The sequence below is a fragment of the Antrostomus carolinensis genome, unplaced genomic scaffold (genome assembly GCF_000700745.2).
Source record: "Antrostomus carolinensis isolate BGI_N321 unplaced genomic scaffold, ASM70074v2 scaffold12068, whole genome shotgun sequence".
Lineage (NCBI taxonomy): Eukaryota > Metazoa > Chordata > Aves > Caprimulgiformes > Caprimulgidae > Antrostomus > Antrostomus carolinensis.
In genome coordinates this window covers 64,233-88,544 of record NW_010330948.1, presented here as the reverse complement: position 1 = coordinate 88,544, position 24,312 = coordinate 64,233, and the positions used below count along the sequence as shown (strand labels likewise).

The window sequence follows — 24,312 nt, the reverse complement described above, 5'->3', positions numbered from 1 at the left end:
CACCTGTTCAGTTCCATACAAGACTTTTCTCTAAACATATTGACGTGCCCAGAAAGAAGAGAGTCACTATAATAGAATTTCATCTGTCTTGAGAAGTTATGATTAAAATACAGTAATTGAAGAATTGAAGTATCAGCTGAGTTAATAATATCTTAGACTAGAAAATTCAATAATATGCAATATGACAAAAGGAAAAAAACCCCTCATATTATTTTAAGACATGGAGAAGAGAAAATTCCAAAGAAGATAAAATTGATCAAGACAGTAACACCTGTAGTGGAAGGAGAATTGTCGGATGATTACTACACCAAGTATCTGTTCAGTAACTGCAGTTTGTTGAGAAACGTCATTTGTGACACAATTTTAGAGTTCCTTGCAGAAAGTGGAAAGTGAGAGCTATCATGCAAATTATTAAAAATCTGAGAATCACTATTCCTTTTCTTAATAAATAAACTGTGTCAGATATATTATTTAATTTTAATATTACCACAAAATAATTTTTAAAGAAATTTCCCCCTGCCCTGTCAAGCAGGAGGCCCAAGGTAAGAGAAGTCAACGCTTTCTTCATGTATAGAAGAAATTCTCTGATACATGAGAAGTCTTGTGTTACTTCAGCATGTAATTGGCCTCGGCATTTTTGAGGCACTGAAAAGTCTCCCAGCTTTCTTTTTAAGGCCCAGGAGAGTCAGGATATGAACTACACCAAAACCACCTGAGATGCAATGTAGTTATTCAAGCACTTAACTGCTAATAACTAAATGTCTATTCTATGATTCTATTCTAGCATAAATTTTCCAACCACCGTCACTATATCCATTACATTTAATATTTATCTTCCTAATTCTTGCATCTTGAGGGTGAGAAAAATTTTTCTGTGGAATCTAAGATAATATAAATAAAATGACTGCAAATTCTTTGAGAATGTAACTCCACATCTTAATCCAGTTCTTAAAGTGCATGCAATGATCTGAATGGCCTTTGTAAAGGCAACTGTAATGCTGGCATTTCTAAGTATTTGAGTTTATTGTTTTGGCCTTTTAAAAAGAAACCGGAAAAAAGAAAACCAAGTGCCTCTTCACAAGGACAGTTCACCTCTCACGATCATGAATCTGTTATATTAAATTATTCCTAAAACTGAGAGGAAATTGTAGTAGTAATAATTATTCCCTTATTTGTGGACTAATGGAGGACTGGGAGTTTGTAGTAGCGAGTTTGTAGTGAAGCAATGCATGGACCGTGAATCTTGGTTCTTTTCTGGTTCTGCATCATTATGTTCTACACTAATTTACACTAATTTTTGGTAGATAGTTGGGCATGTTTCATGCATTTTTCTCATGACTAATTACATGGGATAAATTGTTGAGCTTTTCTACCTATGGAGACATAAGAAGAGATTTGTTTGCTTCCACATAGATATCTAATGACTCTTTAAAATACTTTTAAGATATCTCTCCTAAAATCCAGTTAGCCATTTTGGATGTTCTGCAGTGTCGGGGACATTTGCACTGAGCAGGAAGGTCTGACAAAGGACTTGCAAGAATCTTCTAGCTGTCTTAGAAAGCCTTTTTTTTTTTTTTTTCTTCTCTCTTTTCAACTTCTCTCCTGAATTGTAGTCACACTATTTCTGCTTTCCTGGCTGCAAAGTCATAGTAGCTGTGGTGCAGAAAAGCATCGCAAAGTAAAATGCTAGGAGGTTTTATAGTGTACAGTGAAAGGCTCTGATTAAATAAAAAAATTAATGCTACACCTCAAATACTATCTCTAACCCAGAGTATTGTTTCTTAAAATGGCACTAGGTGCCTATGTTTAGGCAGTTGAATCCTTTCCTTCTTTCTCTGAGTGACTTTGTACTATACCGTGGTGATTTAATTGCTTCGAAAAATTAGATCATTAAGCTTGCTTCAGTTACTGCATTTGGAAGAGAAAAAAATCAACAGCACTGAAGAAAAGACCTGTTACAATGGTTTTCTAGCCCACAAGCTAGTGGCTTGAGTGCTGATACTCCATCTTCTCTAATCAGGACTTACCTGCTCAGTAATGGGTTAAAAGTATGTTCATTATTTTGGTATTTTAGTAGCTTGCCACTTATAAAACAAATCACGAGTACAAGATTATTGTTGTTCAGGTTTTTTTAATATGCATTACTTGGTCAAATCTGTGAATTTTCATAGGATCAATCAGAAGCACCTTGATGATTAGTTATTAGTTTTCACAACTATTCTTTGAGAAAATTTCCTTACCTGTGCAAAGCTATATTTTTTTGCCCATATCAGGAAATAAGCACTGGGAAGTTCAGCCTGATTTTTTAGTCCTGGAAAAAATGAAATATAAAGCAGAATAGTTCTGTAACTCTAACTCTCTCTACCCATCTTTGTTTATAACAAAAAGTCTCAGACTAGAGAATTTATCTCTGAACAGTAATCCAGCTAATGTATTTTGATTTTTTTCCCTATATGATGAAAAGCAAATGTTTATTATTTAAAGAAAAAATTTAAGGAATTATCCCAAAAGAAAGTAATCTTCATTTGCTAGAGAGATATCATGACCTTTTTTCATCTTAAGTACCAAAAGTCTGTTGATTCAATAGAGGCAGTGGGTTGTATGGCAAAAACCTGTTTGTGATACATGGAGAATTTTCTCTTTAACTTAGTGGTATATGAAGTAAAAGTTGTTATCTTTTAGTATATATTATGTGGTTTAAATCAGTTCCAAAAGTGTATCTCGGAAATCCATGTTACTAGTAAAGGAATTTTTAAAACGGTTTTTCATTAGCGACTGGTTGGTTTTGGGTCTTTTTTCACTTATAATAGGAAAAAAACAAAGATTTAACTCAACAAGGGGTGGGTGGTACACAGATTATTGCCTGCCCTATATGATAAAATGTACAAGGTGTAACAGTGAAGCAATGTGAAGAAACTCCTGCTGCAGTACTTTATTGCACTTACGTTCATTGGCCAACTGTATGAATTGGAGAAACTAGATGTACTTTCATATTGTCTAGACAACGAAACTAAAGCTTGCTCAAGGGTGAAACAGAAAACATGACCCCCTAAAACTTATCTGAAAATCAGAATGAATTACAGTGTTTAATCGATCAGGTCATTCTTCTTTAAAAAATAATAATAATAAAAAATTATTAAAGTAAGAAGTTCAGCCTAAATTCAAGCTCCTTAGGAAGTCATCAGGGTCAGCTTCAGAAATGTGGTTTAAAATCCTTGAGTGTTGATCATGTTATATTTTATCTTCTTAGGAATGGCAAAATTCTATTCAGAAGAATGCAGGACTTGCATTTATTGAGCTCATCAATGAAGGAAGGTAATTAATTTTAAAGCTTTTGAACAAGTAGTCATTTTGCATTTATTCCATTGGGTGATAATACTTCCTCACCATCTGTTTCAAAAAGATTGTGAATAGGCCCTTTTAATTAAGGGATCTATTGTATAAATACTTTATATAGTAAATATTTAATTTCAAAATGTGTAAATTATGAAAAAAATTGTTTATTGACAGAAGGAAATAGAGCTGCTGTGAACTGTATATAGGTTTGTGTTTATTTGAAACTTCAACCGCCATTTTCCAGAGCAGCAAGGTCATTTTACCCAGACAGTCCAGGGAGCCCAATATGTAAAACCCATCTGCTGCTCCATCTGTTTGAGGAGCACAGCATTCATTGTACAGATGCATTTCTCTGTGCTATTATTTCATGAGGATGTAGAGTTTATTTATCTAGAGTTTCTGTTCTAATTTGAGTCCTATAAAACACCTAGGACATTATAAGAGCTGCCTTGCTTTTGCAAATTGTTAAGATACTTTATTATCAGTCCTCAAGTAATTTTAATGCTGTATCTATCTTCTACTCTGTGCAATGTTTGTCAGTACTTCCAGCCAACAAGCAGGTAGCAAAGGGGGACTCTTTGGCTTTCCTGGTAGTGGAATGCCAAAGACAAACAGAGCCACTTGAGTAATGTCTGTGACTCGTATTGGCCAGAACATTAAATCCATTTGAATCTAGATGTCTCGATATGTGCAGCTAAAAAAAAAAATAAAAAATGGAGCAATATGTCTGTGGAAGAGATGTCATTTTATGTGTGGTTTCTTTCTCTCACCAATGGCATACCATTACCAAAGTAAAGTATCAAATCTTTTCTTTATGATAGGATATTTTTTGTCTAGCTGATATTTCAATGGTTAAATCATTCATTCATTTAAAATTAAGTTCAGAAAACATCAAAGTATAAGAATATAGGAATATGATTATCTAGAAAACATCAGAATGTATCTTATTACCCAATTTTTGGTTGATGTAAATTTTCTTAGATTCCCTCTGCACACCAAAGTTACACCGCTATATAGCAGTTGGAAATGTAGTAATTTTATTGGAAATACTTTTTACTGTAAAGTGGCCATATGAGTTTATGCCATAATAGGACTCACCTGAGTGGGTCATGTACTGGACGTTATACAATAAATATTACATAGTAATAGACTTGAATAATTATAGTAAGCTTCTGTTCTTGGATGGGGATATACATTCTCATCTTGATATTTTTTTTTTATTTTCTCAGCCAGGCTAGTTCAGATATCAATAGCATGCTTACTATTGATAAAATGCTTATTCTGAACAAATCCTACATCTGCATGTTTTTAGTGGTCAGGTATTTGGATATTAGTTGACCCTCTACTCCCCTCTAACAATAACTTTTCAAAACAAAACTGCTTAAATCCAGTCAAAGGAATGTCTAATTAAACTGCCCTTAGACACATGTTCCTCCATATACTTTTTGAAGGGTGTTTTAGAACAAGTGAGTGTGCATTCCTAGAACACACTTCTTTGCAATCAGCCCATTTGTTTTTAATTTACCCTTTTGGGTATAAAGATAACAATCCTTTAACTGGAAATTGTTATAAATATTTATTCTGCTTAATAGCTAAACTTGTGAATGCAATTCATCAATCATAGCTAGAGAATGCAATTGTGCAGTTGTCAACAATTAACAGGACATAAACAGTTGATGAATGTGCAGCTGAATTAAAGTGCTCCCTAGGATAACCTGAAATTATAAACTGGATCATTTAAAGGAATCTAACAAAGGATCTTTATAATTAAAACAAAGCAGGGTTAATGGGATGTAAAATTGCATATAATCGCTGTGCAATAATGATTGAATTTTAAATTATTAAAAGCAAAATGAAGACTAATAATATTTTGAAGGACTTTCTGGGTAAGATTTTGAGAGATCTGGGTAATAAATCAAAAGTTTTGAGAAAGCTTTTTCTTTTGAGCATGGAGGAAAAGGTTTAGATGTAATACAGAGGATCATAGTTTAATATCTTCAGTTGGAAGTCTATCTGTTTTAAAATATGGATGCCACAAGGTGACTTTCTGAGTACTTTTGTTGTTTCTGTTTAAAGTAATTCCAGTGCTTTTCTGATCTTTGACATTATTAGAAGTATTCTTAAATATTTCAGTGTAGTTGTAGTTAAAAAAATAGCATCTATATTCTTGTCACTTTAATAAAGTGCATTTTCATTTTAAATACATTGATTTACTATGTTTCTGATTTTTCTTGGAAAGTTTGAGTGACAAACATTTGTAGAATTCGGTGTACAAACACTCTGATATAGCTTTCTAAAAATAGGGACTGTTATAACAGCTTTTAGTATAACAAGAGGATCTGACTAGAGATTTAAATTAATACTTCCAAGAAAAACATATGCAAAGATATTTAATTTGGAAGTGTAGAATAACTGTCTATAATAGGCCTGAAAGATTTAGAGACATCCTGGTTATGATCTTGAACTTCATGATTCTTTAATCTGTCTCATACTATGAATATGTGATGTTGAGGGTATCACACATGTCAAGAGCTTCACTGATAGCAGCTTAATTAGGTTTTCAGATTTACATTAGGGTATAGACATAAATAGGCTTCTTAAATTAAGAGCTGTAATGTTGGCTGTAAAAGCAGACATGAAAAGAGGTCTTTAGGAATTATGTGGGAGGGAGGCTACAACCCACTTTTAAATGGGGTGGTGATGGATGAGGTCAAAAGAAAAGGGTGCCGGGTGACAAGAACAAGAGATAAGATAGGAGCACCCGCCTCAAGTAAGTATGTACACAAAGGCATACAACATGGGAAAGTAGCACTAGAAATTACTCCACGTGCAGTCATGAAAATATTACATCAATGGAATGAAAGATTTGGTGGGACAGCTTGCACTGCATGACAGAAGTGCAATGAGGGACAGACATAAGTTCCTCAGGAAAGTTATGCAGAGAAAGCAAGAAGGGAGTGTTGTCTTCTCTGTGAATGAGCAGCTTGGATGTGTGGAGCTCTTCAGTAGGATGGATGACAGTCTGGTTGATAACTTGCAGGACAGGGTGACAGGAAACTCCAGTAAGGGTGACATCATGGTGAGAGTTTGTTATAGACTGCTCTTTCAGGGTGAGGGAAAGGAAGAAGCCTTCTTTAAACAATTTGAGGAAGCATCTGGATCACAAACAGTAGTTCTCATGGGGATCTTTAACCTTCCTGTCATCCTCTGAAAGTGCAACGAGGTGAGATGCATGCAGTCAAGAAGATTTCTGGAGAGTGCTGTGGATAACTTCTTGATATAGGATGGACCTGTGTGGCACAGCTGGATCTGCTATTCACTAACAAGCAAGAATTGGTTTTGAATATAGTAATTAATGACATCTTTGGCTGTAGTTAACATGAAATAGTGGAGTTCAATCCCCTGAGGGATTTTAGGATGGAGAACTATCAGGAAACTGATAGGTAAGATCCCATGGTAGGCAGATGTAGAGGTCAAGGGTGCTCTGGAAAGGTGGTAGGCCTTTAAGTACAGCATCATCCAAATGCAAGAACAGGAAAAAAAGTAGATGTATCAAGAGACTGGTTTGGCTAACCAAGGAAATTATAGTAGAGCTCTGATGTAAAAAGAGAGTACACAGGAGGTGGAAGTAGAAGCAGGTTAGGAAGAAGGAATTTAGAAATATTCCTTGAGCATGTAAGGAATGTTGTTAGGAAGGCCAATGCTCAACTGGAAATGAGACTTGGAAGAGATATCAAGGGCAACAAGAGCTTCTGCCACTTCATTAGTAGTAAAAAGTTGACTGAGGAAAATGTGGCCTGTTGCTGAATGGCATAGGTGATTTACTGACAGATGAGACTGAGATGCTCAATGCCTTACTTGCCTTAGTCTTCACCAAGGTTTCTCAAAGCCTCTGTCTTTAGTGAAGGGGTTCAGTGAGGGGAAGTGCCAGCAGTAGATGAGGATTGAGTCAAGGATTCCTTGAGACAACTTGTCCCATACAAGTCCATAATACCTGATGGAGTATATCTGGTAGTAGTGAAAGTCCTTGCAAGGCTGATCACTATTATCTCTGAAAGGTCAAGGAGCAGGTCACAGGTGCCTAGAGAAAGGCATATGTTGCACCCATCTTCTTTAGTCCACAAAAGCCAGAGAACTATAAGCTGGTCAGCTTTTTTTCTGTTGCTTGGAAAATCATGTAGCAAGTCCTTTTGAAACACATTTCTAACAGTGTGAAAGAAATTGAGAACAGTCAATATGGGTTTACAAAAGCTAAACCATCCCTGACCAATCTCTCTGTCTTCTATGAAAAAACAACTAGATTTGTGGACACGGGGAGAGCATTGAACATAATTTACCTTGATGTTGGCAAGGTTTCCGCACTGTTTCCCACAATACTCATGTATTGGAGTTAGAACGCTAAATTCTGAATGTATGGACAACAAAATATGTAGAAAACAGGCTACATAACGGGACTCCAAAGGTTCTGGTTAATTGGTTGTACTATACCCTGATACCTTTGACAAGTGAAGTATCTAAGGGATCTACCCTCCTTAAGAGAGGAATGTTACAGATCATTATCTATTAGATTCTCAGAATTGGATTACTATCCTCATCTTCCATTTCCTTCCCTCTTTACGTTTTCACAACACTCACCTCTTTAAAGAGATGACCTTATCCTTTCATTTAAGATAATTTCCTTTATTTTTTACAGAATTTCCTCATTTTAAATAGCAGGAGTAATCTGACCATAATATAAATTTGAGGAAACATGAGACTGTATTTCATCTCAGATTTAAAATTGTAAGCTTTGTTTCTGTAATTTCATTTCTACCTAAATATGCTTCCTTCCTTTAGCCATGAAAATATATACTTTTGCATATCCACATACCTGCACCTCCAATCATACTTAAAATTCACAGGAGGCCTTTTCTTTTAAACTTTATTTCATTGAGAAGTTTCACTAATTTCCTGGAAAGAGCAGCAGAATGTTTAAATAGACGGGAAATTTGTGTTTGTTTAAATTTAGATGAATTGCTGATTAAATCCTGAAAGGAGGCTAATAAAGACTTACATTCTTTCCATGTTACCTCAACTAAGATTGTTGGGTAACTGCAGCAAATTTTCTCTTGGACATCCTCCGTTACTATTTGGCAGTTGTAATATGTTTGGTTTGTGGTAAATGAGTTCACAGTCATTATTCACTGTCTGCAATACTTAAATGTTCAGGCCCTGTGTTAAAAGGTATATCTATGATGCCATTTGCCATATTTGATTTATGGCATGCATTTACAATTGCATCCCTAGATACCCCCTGAAGAACTCATTTAGTAGTTGGGTCCAAGAAGGATGGAAAAATGATGCCATTCCTTGTTTCTGTCTTGACAATTATGTCAATCACAGGAACCTTGAGGTCAGAATGGGGAGCTCACCTGAATCATCCAGGAATGCAAGATACTTGGTCTTAAGATGTCATGGATATTATGTAGCTGAAAACTACCAGGACACTTGCAAAGGATTCCAGTCTGATATGCAAAATCCAATATATGCAAATCCAGGCAGAAAATAGCACTGGGGAAGCAGTAGCACTCAGATACAATATATAAATAAGAAAAAAAGGTGTTTGATTATTCTGTCTTTGACGCATGTAACCAAATTCTGTTGCTGTATTGTCACCCTCACCAAGTGTAACTTCTGATTAGAGGAATCCTTTATGAACTGTGAGTGGCTGTTTTATGGAAATTAATCCTAAATGTAATCTTCCATCAGTAGATTATTCCTGCTATAGATACTTCTGTAAAACTGGAAAATGAAGGCCTGTATTTCTGCTCCACCTGAGGCATAAGCTTCAGCTCTCTGTTAGATGTGTTTTTTTGTAGTCTCATAGTCTTTACTATAACTGTCCTTACCCTACCTCCAGACTAATAGTTTGTGTTAGACAAAGTGTACATTGTTATGGTAATCATCTATGTACTTCTAGGGTCAGTACTGCCCCAGTTCTTAAATCCATTAGAGGTTTTGAGGTACCTTCTGGCCTTGCCTGGTCCTGTCATATCTCAAAGGGGAGGCTGATTCTGAGATGCAGACCATCTCAGTTGTAACTGCTGGTCTTGGATGTTTGCTGGATGGTGCCTATTTCAAAGAGATGGATTCCTCTTGATGTAGAAAATTCTTATGCTAAATAGAAAATCTTTATGAGGAGTTGAATAGATTATTTGTATTCAACTATGAGTTCCACTGAGTCTGTTACAGCTTCTATGGCATTTCTGAAACATTAACTTAATGAAGTTTATCTTGCCAATATCCTCACGTTGTAGTCCAGTAGCTGGTCTTTGCATGCTGGATTTTCAAACTATTCTCTAGTAAATTCTTCATCATTGCCTTTCTACTAGAAACTAGACCCCTGTATTAGAAATTACCTTCTAAAGTTTATAGCAATTTACTTTCATAGTATTTACAGCAGTACTGCATCTTGTAGAACTCTTCAAGTTAGACCAGTTTATGAATGCTGTTAAGGGTACCAAATGCAACAAGTTTCATTTCTAATGAATGCCATTAAGAGTAATAATTGTCAAAACAACTGTGTTTGGTCAAGAAGTGGCATATTTCCAGGCTGCTTCTTGGAAAAATTAAGCTATGGGCATCTGATGAAAGTAAGTCAGAGAAACATCTGTTTTCCTGGACATGTGAGTTGGCAGAACTTCAGGAATGAGTAGAGGAAGCAAGACCTTAGCTAAAATATAACAAATGTTCATTTTGTAATCTGTTTTGAAAATTGCTGCTTGGGAATGATCTGCTTTTTTAGTTTATCTTGAATGAAAGAGAGTTTGGGTAACATAAGCACAATTGTTTTATCTAGCAGCATAACAGCTATGAGCCCTCTTGCACTCCGTGTGAGATTATTACTAGGAAAAACTGACTGCAGGATAGCAAAGTCAGTTTAGAATAGTTAGTGAGATATGAGTTTTCATCCTTTAGTTTTGATAGATGTACAAATAGTCCTATCTCAATCCACATCTAAGTGTGTTGCAAACATTTTATGTTTTTTACATGTTTCCTAGACAGTTTGGGTATTGTCTTATTACCTTCTATATTTCCAAAACTCTAAAAAAAAAAAAAAAAAAAAAAAAATCTCCCAGGCTCTGGCTATTTACCTAAATGAATTACTGGTATGTAGAATTCCACATTCCAGCCTTTTTAAGCCTCAGTGTCTGAAAAACAGGGGCTTCTGATGGATTACACATATTTTTTCACAACTTCCTTTAACCTGTAAGCATTCTGGACTTCTAAAGTAACCTTGCTGAGGACAGAATTCAGGAAAGCAAGCCACACGTATTTAAAATAACTTCATACTTAGTCCTGAACATTCACAAATAACTCATATTTATGAAGTGGCATGTCCTGAGATATACTTTCACCCAGCCTGCTTTCACTCATAAGTATGGGACTCTTTGATTTCTAGGTAAAGGAGAGCCTACCATTTACTCATATTCCTACAGATACTTAAGCTCTGTCATGTTCATTTTGAAGTACCAGCATATCTTAATTCTAGTTTTTACTTCCATTTTCCATATGTTCAGCTGGAAACTTCACAGCTATCTGTACAGAAAGCTTATTTCCCCATAGAAGTATACGAGAATTTGAGCCACAAGTAATTTCAGACTGCTTTGTTGGTGGATTCCTTAGTGAAAGTCCTTTGATTCAGTCTAATAATAAATAAAATCTATTTCTTAGTAAGGGAACTCTAACTGTGGTTCATAAATTTGTGGGCATTAGTAAAAATCAAGCTTATCTTGGTAAAGAGAAACTATAAGTTACAATGTCAGTGTTTAGTCTCTACCTTCATGCAGTAAGAATTTCTGCTCAAAGAGGATAAGATTTTTGCTGGTCATCAGTTCCTGGTTGAGATCAGCTCAGCTGGAGAAAGACACAGCAACACACTTGGCTTCAATTCTGGCAGGAGTTTCAGTGCCACAGCTGAAGAAATGGTCACACAGGATAAAGCCAGACACTATTCTAGGTCAATGTATTTTTTTTATTTATTAAATCATTAATTACTGGACAACAGTATTAAAAGTACAGCAAGCCTGTGGTGACACTTTTCATACAGCTCCTTAGTCCATTGGGAAGACTACTTGTGTAGCAATTAGTAAGTATGACCAGAAGGCCTGATTCATCACTGTCTCATCATCAATTTATCTACTGGTTCCTTTGAGCATGGTGCTTGCTAAGGTGGGATGAGGACTTAAAAGGATGAATGAGAACAGTGGGTATAATTGAGTCACCACAAATGTTCAGTTGTCAGTGATAAGGAAATCTCACTAAGGAACATGTTGGGGTTTTTTTCCAAAGGTACTGGTCTCAAATTTCAGATCTTCCCTCTGTTTAGCAAGTATGTATGCATTTTGTGCCTCAAGCTCCTTGCTTGGATTGGCCACTCCAGTACAGGATGATGGATTGGGAAAGATAGAGAGGATAGATATTTGCCCAAAAGGGAGTGTTCTATAAAAATCTGTGGATGTGAAACATAGCTGGGCAGATGACTGACATATCCATCAGGATATATTGGGTGGGTTTCAAACCTGCATTAATATAAACATTATACCATGTAGTATGTTACATAAATATTTTATAACGTAATGGTACACAGAGTTCATGTTCTTGAGAATATATGCTAGAAACTGTTGGTTCATCTTGTGGAAATGTCTGAGAAGGTAAAAGACCAATCCATCACTGAAATTTTCTTTTGCAAAATCACAGAATATAGGGCTAAGAAAAAAGAAAATGCAATTCTAGAATTGCATCAGAAAAGGTATTTCCATTGAAATAAGGCAACATTAATGTTGCTATGTAAATAGTGACTAGAACTTGTCTAGAATACTGCTGTCAGTTTTTGCTATGCACTTGCAGGAAAGGTAAAATCAATGTAGGAAAGTAGTTAAAAAACAAAAGGCAATCTCTTTTACCAACCGTTTTGCCATAAAAAAGTCAGAGACCTCATTTACTTAGCCTAGTAAAATGGGGATAGATGGAATATCAGAAGGTCAACAGGAGGAAGAAGAATAGTGTAAACCTAAGGGCAACATTTGTAAAAAATGAAACAGTAAAGACTGATGAAGAATACATTTGGATTAGAAAGTACAAGGGTTTTAACCTTCAGAGGACCTTCCAAAGCTGTGGTGGAAAAAAGCAACTCGATCACATTTTCATAAACTGAAAACACATTTCATGAGCTAGATTTCATAAAAATGCTTTTCTTAAACTAAAAACAGTTTATTAAGGAGTTTGTGTGATGTAGCTGCGTGTTGCAGTGAAGGAGTGAATTTGCTGACCTAGAGGTCCTTGTTCTCTTATTGGCAGCATGTGAAGGGAGATTTTTTTGATGTATTAGCAGCCTTTGATACTACTGAGTGTGAGATTTTTCTGGGTTTGGGATCCTTTCTGAATAATTTCTATTTTTTTTTTTTTTTCTATGAGAATCCAAAAGATAGTTGTAAGCACTTTTTTTCATGCCAGAAAAATCTGAGGTTTCTTTTTTTTTTTTAATCTTGTGCCACGCGTGTGATCAAATTAATAAAGATTTAGATAAATTGATAAGTATTCAAAGGATGATGACATTAGCATGCACATTCATCTGATATAACCCAGTTAGTTTTGCTGTATGAATTAGAAATTCAGAGTTAGCTGGCTATTTTTTTTTGTTTTGGCATGTACTTTGTTGTTTGGGGGGTTTTTTTAATACCTTTTTCCTGAGCATTGGCTGAAGAAATTAGCATTCTCTGGGAATCCATGTGAAGTCCCTTGTAGGTGTTTTAGTGCATAAATGGGCACAGAGAGTGTGAACACTTCTTACTGCAGATAAATATGACTAAGATGAAGATGTTATATATTTATATTTGCTCATAAACAGAGGCAGCTTAATTATTTTTTAAGGCATAAAAACTATGCCCAGATGTCCCAAATAATAAATGTAGTGGATTGAAGTTAGTCTCAATCTTTTCTCACCAAATTCTTGGAGGCAAAACACGTTTAAGAAACCTATCAATTTCACTTAAAGCCATTTGTAACTAGGAATCCTGGCTGGACCGTAGCTGAGTCAAAGATACTGAATTTGCATTGTGCTCTATTTATTCAATAGTTTATTCATTCAGGAAGGGAGGTACAGCTAGTAGACAGTTGAAAACTGAAATTTCAGTTTTGAAATCCTAGCTAGTTGCTTTCAGATCATTAATATCATATGGAAAAGCTCAGGAAGACCTGTGATGCAAAATTTGATTTGAGATGTTGAACACTTCTAGTATTTTTTCATTTTAGGGAAGCTTGTTAAAGTCATGAATGCTCACTCCTAATTAATATCTGAGGGTAGTTCTACACGTACTTCTTAACAATAAAAATCTGAAAACTTAACAGTAGTAAAATACTAAAGCATATCTTTCAGCAGGGCATAGTTAAAAGTGAAGCTAAATTTTGAAGACTACAATAGAGGCAAGTTTAGTCTTTCAGCTTATAGTTTGCCAAAAACTTTTTGCTTTTCAGAACAGCAAAGGGTTAGACACAATAAAAAGACTTAATAGAAGCGTGACTATCCACTGTGAAACCTTGATCCAAGCTTGTTTGTCTTTATCTCTAAACAGAGGCCCCAACGTTTATGTCTTCCCACGCCACACACCAATATTAAACATTAGCTCAGAGTAAGTTATTTTCTTCCTTCACATATGGTGTAGATGAGGCAAGAATGGAGTTCAGATCTTTCCATCTCCCATAGGTGTAAGGTCTAGTAACCATGAGTTTCATTTCTAATAATCATGACTTTCATTTGTTGGGCTTCTAAGCACCAGATACCAACCTTGGGGTGGAATTTGCTAGAATTTAACATTCTTGATATCAGAATCTCTGAAATTAAGTGTGTTTCCCTGATACTGCAAGAAGGAAAATCCTAGATCATGTACCAGTTGGACACAAAGAGAAGCAGTTCTTCCTGATCCTAAACAGACCTGCCAGATCTTTGCATCCTGAAAGATATTTCCTGTCTGCTGATAAGAAGAGCAAAGCAATTTCTAATAGAATGTGCAACCTTAGATACGGGCTGTAGGGACAAGAAAGTAGTTGCTTCCATTCTTCCTGCCCAATAAGATATCAGCAATACACCATTGCTTATGCTGCAATTTTATTATGCATCTTGTAGTATTTAGTGGTCTTTACATGAGTCTTAATTTAAGATGTCTTATTGACATCTTCAGTCTCAGTCCAATCTTAATCTTTTTTTTTTCCTTCTTTTTAAGTAAGGTTTGTCTAGTTCTGATGCCATGAAAGCTTAGAAACATAATGCACTTTTCACTCCAGTGTTTGAAAACCATATGAGATATTTATATTATTCTGCAATTGTAACAGAATTTAAAATCTTCTGTAATCTCATGATTTTTTTAAGACTTTGAATTGGAATATTTATATTTAATGATATAACGGTATCAATAAGATTTTAAGTGGCTGTCTAGATTTTTTTAAATGATAGTACAAAATTCATATTCATATTGGAACTGCTGTTAAAAACATACTCCATATATAGTACTTCCATAAAAACTTTTCTCTTTGATAGTAAATAGCAAGCTTTTTCATATAAATGATTTGTTTGTTCTTTCACAAATGTAGAAAATTTTGGATAAAATTAATTTTTTCACGTCAATTAGTTTGTCAGCTGCATTACAGTCATTTCATTAGTTTAAATTTTTTCCACTTTAAGCAAATCTGCTGAAATAGCTTATTTGAAGTACATCAAATACAAAGGTTGATTTTAGTTGTTCTTATTTTAGATTATTGTGTCATGCAATGAAAGACCATATAGTGCGTGTCGCAAATGAAGCAGAATTTATTTTGAACAGACAAAGAGCTGAAGATGTCCACAAGCATGCTGAGTTTGAGGTAAGCCTGAGAGTTGGTGCATTTCTGCTTCTCTGTTTTCACTCAGTTGTCACCTAGATTGTAACTCCATACAATAAAGACTTTTTTCTTTCAAGAAATAAATTTACATTGAAGGCATTTCAAAACTAGTTTTTAAAAGCTTTGGTAAATGTCAAACACAAGGAATGGGTTTAATTTCTCATCTCCTCGGTGAAATTCATGAAAATATTTACAGCTTGAAGAAATCCCTTAGTCAGAATATCTAAACTGATATGGCAGACCCTTAGGTTCGCAAAGAACTTTTCTGATTTATTACAAATAGTAATGCAAATCACATTAGTAATTATATTTGTTGGATTTTCTCAATAGTAGATATGAGTTCAGTAAAAATGAAAAGCAATTAATACACTTAAGGCACTTCACAAACTATAAGAAATATAATTTTTTTCTTAAACAGGCTTAGTATTTTAAGGTAGTTTTGTTAGAACATTTTGCATTTCGGATCTCTTTAGAACATTTACTTGCTATAAATTATATATTGAAATACGATATTGCATATATTTCTTGCTAGTTAGGAATCATTGACTATTGACAGTAAGAGTGTTTAAAATTTAGTAAGAGGTGACAGAGCAGTTGACTTCCCTAACTCTTTAACATCTATAATTCTTATTCCTAAAAGAAGTCAGCATTCAATTGCTTTTTTTTAATGAATGACTGTTGCAGTATGCAATTTAAATTACATTGTTTAAAAATGATACAAATATACAAAAAAACTGTTTTTAAAATATTAAGTTTAACAGGTTTTTTGTTAATTCTTCAGGATTAATTTGTTCCTATTAAAAAAAAATTCATACAAAAGTGATGGAATAAAGTTAAAATTTCATTTTTGACATGACTATCAAACATATTTTGCATTTTTATGGTGTTTTATACAACATTTTTGCATCACTGTTTTTTATGATTTCCAAACCTGCCTGTGCTTGCACACATTTGTGTATATGTAAGTATACATGCACAAATATACATTTCCACCTTTTAATGCTTAAGTGACCTAACATTACAATTAAGATAGATGGACTTAGTATGGATGATAATAAATAGCTGTATCAATTTATTAATCTGTCAGAAAATATCAACAAGCACTTGGTGGCTAGAAATAGGATCCAGTAATCTTAGTTTTGATGAGGTTTTTATCTCCTTGAAACAGCTCTCTTAAACATGCACTTTGATGTACTAGTTATTGTGCTCCTTGACCTAGCTGAAAAGTGTGACATACAGAGATATCTGTTGTCATTTTGAATTCACATAACCTTTAGTTCATTTTGTCAGAGCAGACAGCAGACACTTGTCATATGGGATTGCAACAACTTTATCAGCAAGCATATACTGGATATTTTGAACATAGATAAAATCACATTTACAATTAAGTGTGTGCCAGAGTGAAGTTTCATATTGCCTCAACAATAAATAACATTTGATATTTATCAGAGCATCATGCAGTAACCTAAGATGACAACAGAAGATTGAGTTATCTGCTCTTTGAAGAATACATTGAGGTATAAGATCTGTCAGAACTCTAGACAAAATGAGAATATTCAATTATCTTCCAGCTTCTGTTGGCAAATAGGATTTAGAATATTAACTAAATTCCCTAAAGGAATAGCCTTAAGTCAGTCTTATTGTCTGGTAAAGAAACCAACACATTTTTCATATATGAAAATTTTCATTATATTTGTCACATGAAAAACCTCAGCTACACATTTTAGATAAGTAAGATAAAATCTGCAAGTCATAAAAGAAAATTATGAAATGTAGCCTGTGTTAAATACAAAACTCAGATGTACTTAAATAAGGCGATGGTTAAAGTCTGAAAGAATGTTTTATATATTGTCTTTAATAATGGTAGGTATATAACTGAACATTTTATTATTCATCCTACTTGAAAGTAGTAAGGACAAAGAGATTTCTGGTAGTTTTCTGTTGCATAATTGTAAATCTGTCATTTTGTTTTAATAAGCTGTATTAGTATATGTTCTGGCTTTTAGTACATGTTAATCATTGCCCTCAGCCAGAGAAGTGAGTATGTATTTTATTTTTACCTTTTAAACTTTAATTGAATCATTATGGGTGAAATTATTTGGCCCAGCCTGCGTAGTAGGAAGGCCATAGACCAGCATCTAAATTTTATCCTGTGACTCCAGTTGCAGTCAGGGCCAGGGAAATTCCTCCCAGAATGGATGCTTCACAGTTAACTTTCATTTTGTTAACCTTTGTAATTGTTCAGGAAGAAAAATGAAAATTTAATTTTACTGTCCAATGAGCTGGTGAAATATTAACCTCATTACTAAGGCAGATCATTGTACTAATTGGTGCTTCTCTGTACAAGAAGATAAATTGAAAAATGAATTAACCCTTTATGAATTAGTGTAAGGATTGTTCTTTTCCAGATAGATTACTTGAAATATCTGTAACACAGTGAAAAGACCACTCTTAAAATGTTACTGAAGGCTAATATGATCTGTACTAAAAAGGTAGTGTGCAGAAATATGAACAATAAACTACAATTTAGTATGAGGCTAAGTTAATTTTAATTGCCTGTTTGAATACTAGAAAATAGGATTCTATTTAGCACTGTGTTACAGCACTGAGTGTTGGTTAAGCATTCTAAAAAGTTGCACAGTAACTGTGCATGCAAAAATGTCTCTTAAAAGGTGATTTTAAAATTAACTGCTTTGAGAAGAGTATAGACTTTGTAATTTATAACTAGAAAATGATACTTATAATGGATTTATTTTAATTGGTATGGCTACATTTTCTTTGTTTAGACATTTTGAAAGGATCTTTACTAGGATAAATTGAATTTGAACTTAACATGATTTTGACTGAAGAGGAAAAATTATACTGTACTCATTAGACATAAAGAAAGGATTTATCAGAACTAAAATACACTATAGATTTTTGACAGATTTAGAAACAAATTTACATGAAGGTCAATAACCACAGCATTTATTTTAGAGGTAGTTGTCTCTTAAAGGAAACATGATGAAAACATTAGGTCTTTTTCAGATTAAAAGATAAGCAATTTTTAACCATTAAGATTTTTTAGAAGTGATAGTATGTTATGAAAAATTTTCATGTTGTGGTATGAGATAGAAAATATACTCCTTAATTTCATATTTAAAGGAGCTTCTATTTAGCATCCGTAATAATAAAATTATCAAGTGGCTTTTTGATTGTAGGTTTTATTGCAATTCAAAAATCATAACTGGTGTACACATTTTTTTTTCCTGTATATTATGCTATGTGTGTTATACCTGTATTCTATACCTGAGAACACATTAAACTTTTACAAATAAAGACCAGCTTTTAAGGCGTATCGATGGTTACACATATACAGACAGAGAGGTATAGCTAAATGTTTTTAATTGCAATTCTGTTGTCTTTACCCTTGATATTTCAATTTTTAGCTGTTCTAACTGAGTGCTTTTTCATGTATAATATATAGCAGTAGAACCATTTCAATTGAATGATGTGTTCTATTCCTCTTAGAAGTATTTTAATGAATTCTTGCCATATTTAAAGTTTTAGTAAATAATAATTTTAAGGCGATTCTAAAAACCCTATCTTTTATGAAGTAGATGTACTTTCATTCCTAGTCGCAGTGTGCTCAGTATGCTGCTGACAGAAGAGAGGAGGAGAAGATGTGTGATCATCTTATCAGCGCTGCTAAGCATCGAGATCATGTTACAGCCAATCAGCTGAAACAGAAGATACTCAACATACTAACAAATAAGCATGGTGCCTGGGGAGCTGTTTCTCACAGGTAAGCTGCAAATGTAAAATGTGTTAATTTTAAATATTACTTTCAAACTTTAAGAAAAGCAGTCATTGTGTAACTGAAATACAAATGTATTATGAGCTAGTTTTGCTAAAATATATTTTCTTGGTTGGTCTTTTGTTCAACTGGTTCTTGTGAGGTCCTCTTTACTAAAGATTCACAGATCAAACTCCTTTATGGACTGCAAACATAATATTTTACCATATTTTAAACAAATTGTAATGGGTATTTGTTGATTATAATGCAATTTTACTGTTAGTATATAAGTAGGTTTTGAGCTTCTTACCAGTATTAGAATCTGAGTGAAATGTTCTAAATGAGATATTGAGAGATGTAGAGATTTACATGTAGATGTTGACAGAGGAAGCCTGAAATAAAGAAGAGAGAGTCAAAATGACTTGTCTAACATTATAGCGTAAGTCAGTGTTAGAATAACTAGCAGAACGAGGTCACTTGAGTCACTGTCTAATGCTTTCTTCTGTTTAGAGATCTTTCTGTGCAAGTAACGAACTGGTAAAATCCACTGGTAAATCTTAACTATCCTACAACAAAACAGTAATCACAGCCATGCACAGTCAGACTCTGTATGCTTAAAGCAAAACATATTGTACTTAAATGTTTCAGGTGCAAAGCTGAACATTGCCAAAGTGCAGCTCAATTCTACAGGTACTCCTGTTAAGAAATAATAAGATAAAAAGCATGATCCAAAATATATAATTCTTACTGTATTCAAGTGATAACACAGTATTTGAGGTTTTAATCAGAGCTGTGATGAATACTGTTTTTAAAAGTGCATTCTATTCAACATAGAGGTGAAATTAAACATTTTCGTATACCACACAAAAAAAACAGAGCCTTGCTCTTCTGAGTCACAAAAATAGCCAGTCGCTAAGGTGCTGACCCTCATGTGGAAGACTTGATCTCAAATTGCTCTTTTCCTTTGTTCAGAGCAAGGTCTTGAACCTGGGTCTGCCATGTGAGTGCCCTGTCTGCAAAACTAAAGAATGCCAAGTCTCTCTCTTGTTTGTGCATTTTAGCCACATATTTGATTATTTATTCAAAGTGAAGCAGCTCAAACAAGAGAAATCAAGGAAATTTTGCTTCCAAATATCTAAATTTTTATAGTTTAATTTTCTACTTAAATCCTGTTTAAGTCTGCTCTGAGTCAGGCAGAACAGATCAGAAAGTCCCATTTCAGCTCTGAAAAACCTTTTCAGTAAAAATCTAGTTGAGACTGTTAGACTAATACAAAAACTTTTCTCTAGATAAATATTTTCTTTCAAAAAATCTATTTGAATGTAGCTTGAATACATACCTAGGGCTTAAGCTTAAGCTTATTGGAAAAGTTGTCAAATAATAAATTTGACACATCAGTAATAGTGTTTAATAAATACCACATATACTGTTCATTCTTTTTGTCATACTGTCTGGTTGGTTTTTGCAGTTATACGGTTTTAAAAAAATGTGATTTTTCACATTCATCACCCTTATATCTTTGAAAGAAATCACTATTACCTGAGTGATGATAGAGGTGTATTTATTTTTAAGGTGGTAGAAAGTGTAGAAATTCAGTCTTACGAAAACTCTGTAGTCTAATGCCAGAGACCTGCTGGTGGAAATCACAAAAAGGACATGTAGAAGATTGTGATATGATTAATTCAAAACAACCTTAGTCCATAATGGACACTTTCATTATCTCTAGTTGAGGCTTAAAACTGTCTATCTGGGGACTTGAGCTTGATGAATATAAGTGCAATTTTCAGTCCTTTTAATGTCTTTGAATTGTTGAATAATAATATTGTTGCTTAAGTTCGTGCATGGTTGCAGACACTTTACAGGCTTATGTCAGTTCCCGGTCACTAACTTTTTCAGGAGACCGTCTCTTCTTTGGGCCAGATAACTTTCCTCTCTTGGGTTGTTGATGGCATCCTAAATGACAACAGACCACTGCTGCAGCTTTTTTTGCTCTTCAGTCTATGATAGTTTTTGATGGGCCATGAAGCAGCTTGACACCTGTGACAAACCTATCAAATTTCTTACACCAAGCAAAAGCAACTCTTATTTTATTCCTGTCATGCCACTTCCCTGATGTGCCTGCTTCTCAATTACTTTCAGTACTGCTTTCCCATTTTGGCACTCTCTGTGTTAGGTGCAGCTGTTCACCTGGTTGTATTTTAGCTGCAGGGTGCGGCTTAACCTGGAGAAGGGGGGGCAACAGCACAAGGTCTCCAAGAAGGTCCCCCATTTGCAGGAGCCAATCAGGAGGAAAATGGCCTTGCACTGGAGGTGTCACCATGTGTGCTGTGGCAGCTGTGCCATCCACCACACGAGTGCACCTTCTGTCAGGAGATCTAGTGGACTGTGAATGGAAGAGCCTAGGGTGGCAGCAGGTCAGGGGAAGGCCCATTGGGAGAGCCTCTGAGCCTTGTGAAGAACCAAGGCCACTGGTTCTCAGTGGGCAGATTTAAAAGGCTTCAAGTGCGGGAAGTAGAGAGGGGTCTCATTAAACTGCTTAGACACAAAAGGCAAAACCTGTTGTTAATTAGGTAATTCCTCCAATACTCTATATGATGCAAATTGGGGTGGGTTTTAAAACTGTACATGCTTCTGATCTTGGCCAACAGGAGTTACAACAGGCCTCAAGTCTCCCTTTTTAATTCCTGACCAACAGTTACAACATTAGCGAGTTCTTTATAAACTGTGATTTCTCTCTATCCCGGGAGCTACAATCTGACTGGAACACAGAGTTACTTAAGAATACAAACAAACAAACAAACAAACAAACAAAAATAGGTTGACACTCCAGACCTCTGTAGTGACCACCATTTCTTTTGGGCAGAGTGTTCCTAGTTTTGAAGGCACACTGCTGGTGTCCTGTCCATCTCTTGCACCGGAGACTCTTTGTTGAAACAGTGAATTAGGGAAATTGTTCTCAGGCCCAGGAGGGACAGAGGAAGAAATAGGCAACTGCCTCTGCATGATCAATACCTGGGCAATAGCAATGCCTTTTGACATCCAAAATGGGTAAGATAGGTGAGAAACTATTTGTGGGGGGAAGAGTATGATTCTTGAATCTTCAATTCTTTATCATATACACAATCTACAGCTACTGCTTTACTCATAATTGTAGCATACAGTACATATATATGTGGTTTTGTTTATCTCTCTGCAAGGTAAAGAAAAATTTTCTTTAACATAGGTTCTTTAACATAGGTGCTCATGTTATGAAATATTAAGGTCTCATTTCATGAAATATGACCCAGCTGTAGACAATTTTTTTCCTTGTGTTTGCAGTTCAACACGATGAGCTTGTAAGCCCCTCCATCTTTTTTGTCTGCATATGCTGTTTTTGCAAAAAGCAACAAAAAGCATTTACTGTGCTTAATCTGTAGGTGCCACAAAGTTTACTCTTTGTTCATTAATAAACGAAGAGACTATTAAGAAACATAGAAACTTAGCACTAGGAGGAAAAACAAGAGGTCTGATAAATTAAATTCTATAGTATTTGTAAATTATAAATTTTAAATAGATTATCATAAACTCTTCTCAACGTATCTGAAGAAACAAGAATGAATTTGAATGGTGTGAGTCAACAAAATACCATATGAAACTTGTTAACTCTAAGTTAGTTTATAGTTACATAAAGATAGCTGAATTAGGTGACTTACATTTCAATTAACTTCTTAATTAGCTATTAAGATATGAAGAAGAATTTAATTATATGCAAGTGCTCCACCACTTGAATAAATGCCTGCAAACACAATAACATTGTACAACCTCTCTGTTGTACATTAATCAGTCAGTACAGTTTGAGTTGGTCTGAGAACCTCTTTACTCTTTCATGTCCTTCTGTCTAGAAATGGTAAATAACAGTTTTGAAAAAAAAATATTTTGTATTGCTTATCAGTGTTAACTTCTTTCCCCCTTCATAAATATTCTCCCTTCACCTCTTAAAGTGAAAACCAAGTTCTTTTGCTTGATTTCATGCAGGTATGAGCATCAGCTCCTCTACAACAAAAGGAAATTGTTGAATCATCTTCTTTCCTCCTACATATCTCAGACAAAAAATAATGGATTTCAAAATAAATCTCATTAGTTTGTTATAAATCCTGTTTGTGCCCTTAAACCAAACTAATTCTCTATTCCTCATGTTGGCAATCTGATACTTTTAAGTATCTTGTAATAGCTTACCCTAAACATACTGTTTTCCCTTTTTAAATTTCAGTGTTATACCAAAATTAGAATTCTGCAGGTTTTTCCCATTCAGATGAGAAATTGATGAATTGGTTATTTCTTTGATGCATTGCCACTTATTCAGCGTGAACCTGCAACATCCTATTTCCTTGAACTCAGGAAGAATCAAACAGAGTGTTTCATAGCTTAGCGCTCAAAGCTTCTTTAAGCCAGCACTTACCCTTAGCTGTTTTCAGGGTTATAGTCTTCATGTCACAACATATGCTTCCTTCTGTCTTCTCTGTCAGCTTCATATGGTGCTCCTCTTCCTCCCCATCTGCTTCTCTCCCTGTACACATCTTTCTTAAAAATAAATTAAAAAAAAAAAAGTTTAGTGAAACCTGTCTGTACACACAATTTAAATTCCTTATTGGCCATATGCATGCCTGTGTTTTGGGCCATAATCTATTACCATGTTTGTTTGGAGTATTCTCTTATTTCAGCTTCTTAGTTTAATCAAGTACCTCAACTTTTCAAAAACTGTTATTCAATAATACTGTATATATAGCTCTGCCTCTCAGTTTCTATAGGTTTAAGGCAATCTAGGGCAATACAGAGATTTCTGAGTTCCAGATTGTGTTCTAAATCTAAATATAAAATACTTGTCATAGGTATTTTCATATTACCAGTTTTGATATACACAGGAGGATTGCTATCATGAGAAAAATTACATTTAAAAATGAGACTGGGTTCTCTTGCTTTCTGTGATTTGATGAAGGAGGTTCCACCTATATTAAAGCAGCTTTACCAAATAGCAAGTATACAAGGGCTTTTTCTGTTCAAATCCATCTTTGGTTAAACTAGACACCCATAACAAATTAATCATTCATGGTGGAGGGCAGAGCTGTCAAACTCATTCTGTAGTGAAGACCAAATTCGTCTGGGGAGACAGGCTGGAAAGAAAGTTTCTTGCCAGACAGCTAGTTCTGCCTCTCACTGTAGCATGTGCTTCTGCAGAGACTGGGTTCTGCTGGGGGCCAGGGGGGAGAGCAGAAAGAGGAGAGATCCCCTTTTCTTAGCTTATGGGG

General features: G+C 34.7%; 1 protein-coding gene across 1 annotated transcript in view; it reads left to right on the top strand.

Moving 5' to 3' along the window:
• LOC104528917 (neurobeachin-like) overlaps nt 1-24,312 on the top strand; it is a gene marked incomplete at both ends in the record, with an annotated part of 163,664 nt that overhangs the window by 82,990 nt on the left and 56,362 nt on the right. The window contains 3 exon segments of the mRNA XM_029086247.1: nt 3,251-3,315; nt 15,126-15,234; nt 18,870-19,036. Of these exon segments, the coding sequence (XP_028942080.1) occupies nt 3,251-3,315; nt 15,126-15,234; nt 18,870-19,036 (341 nt within the window).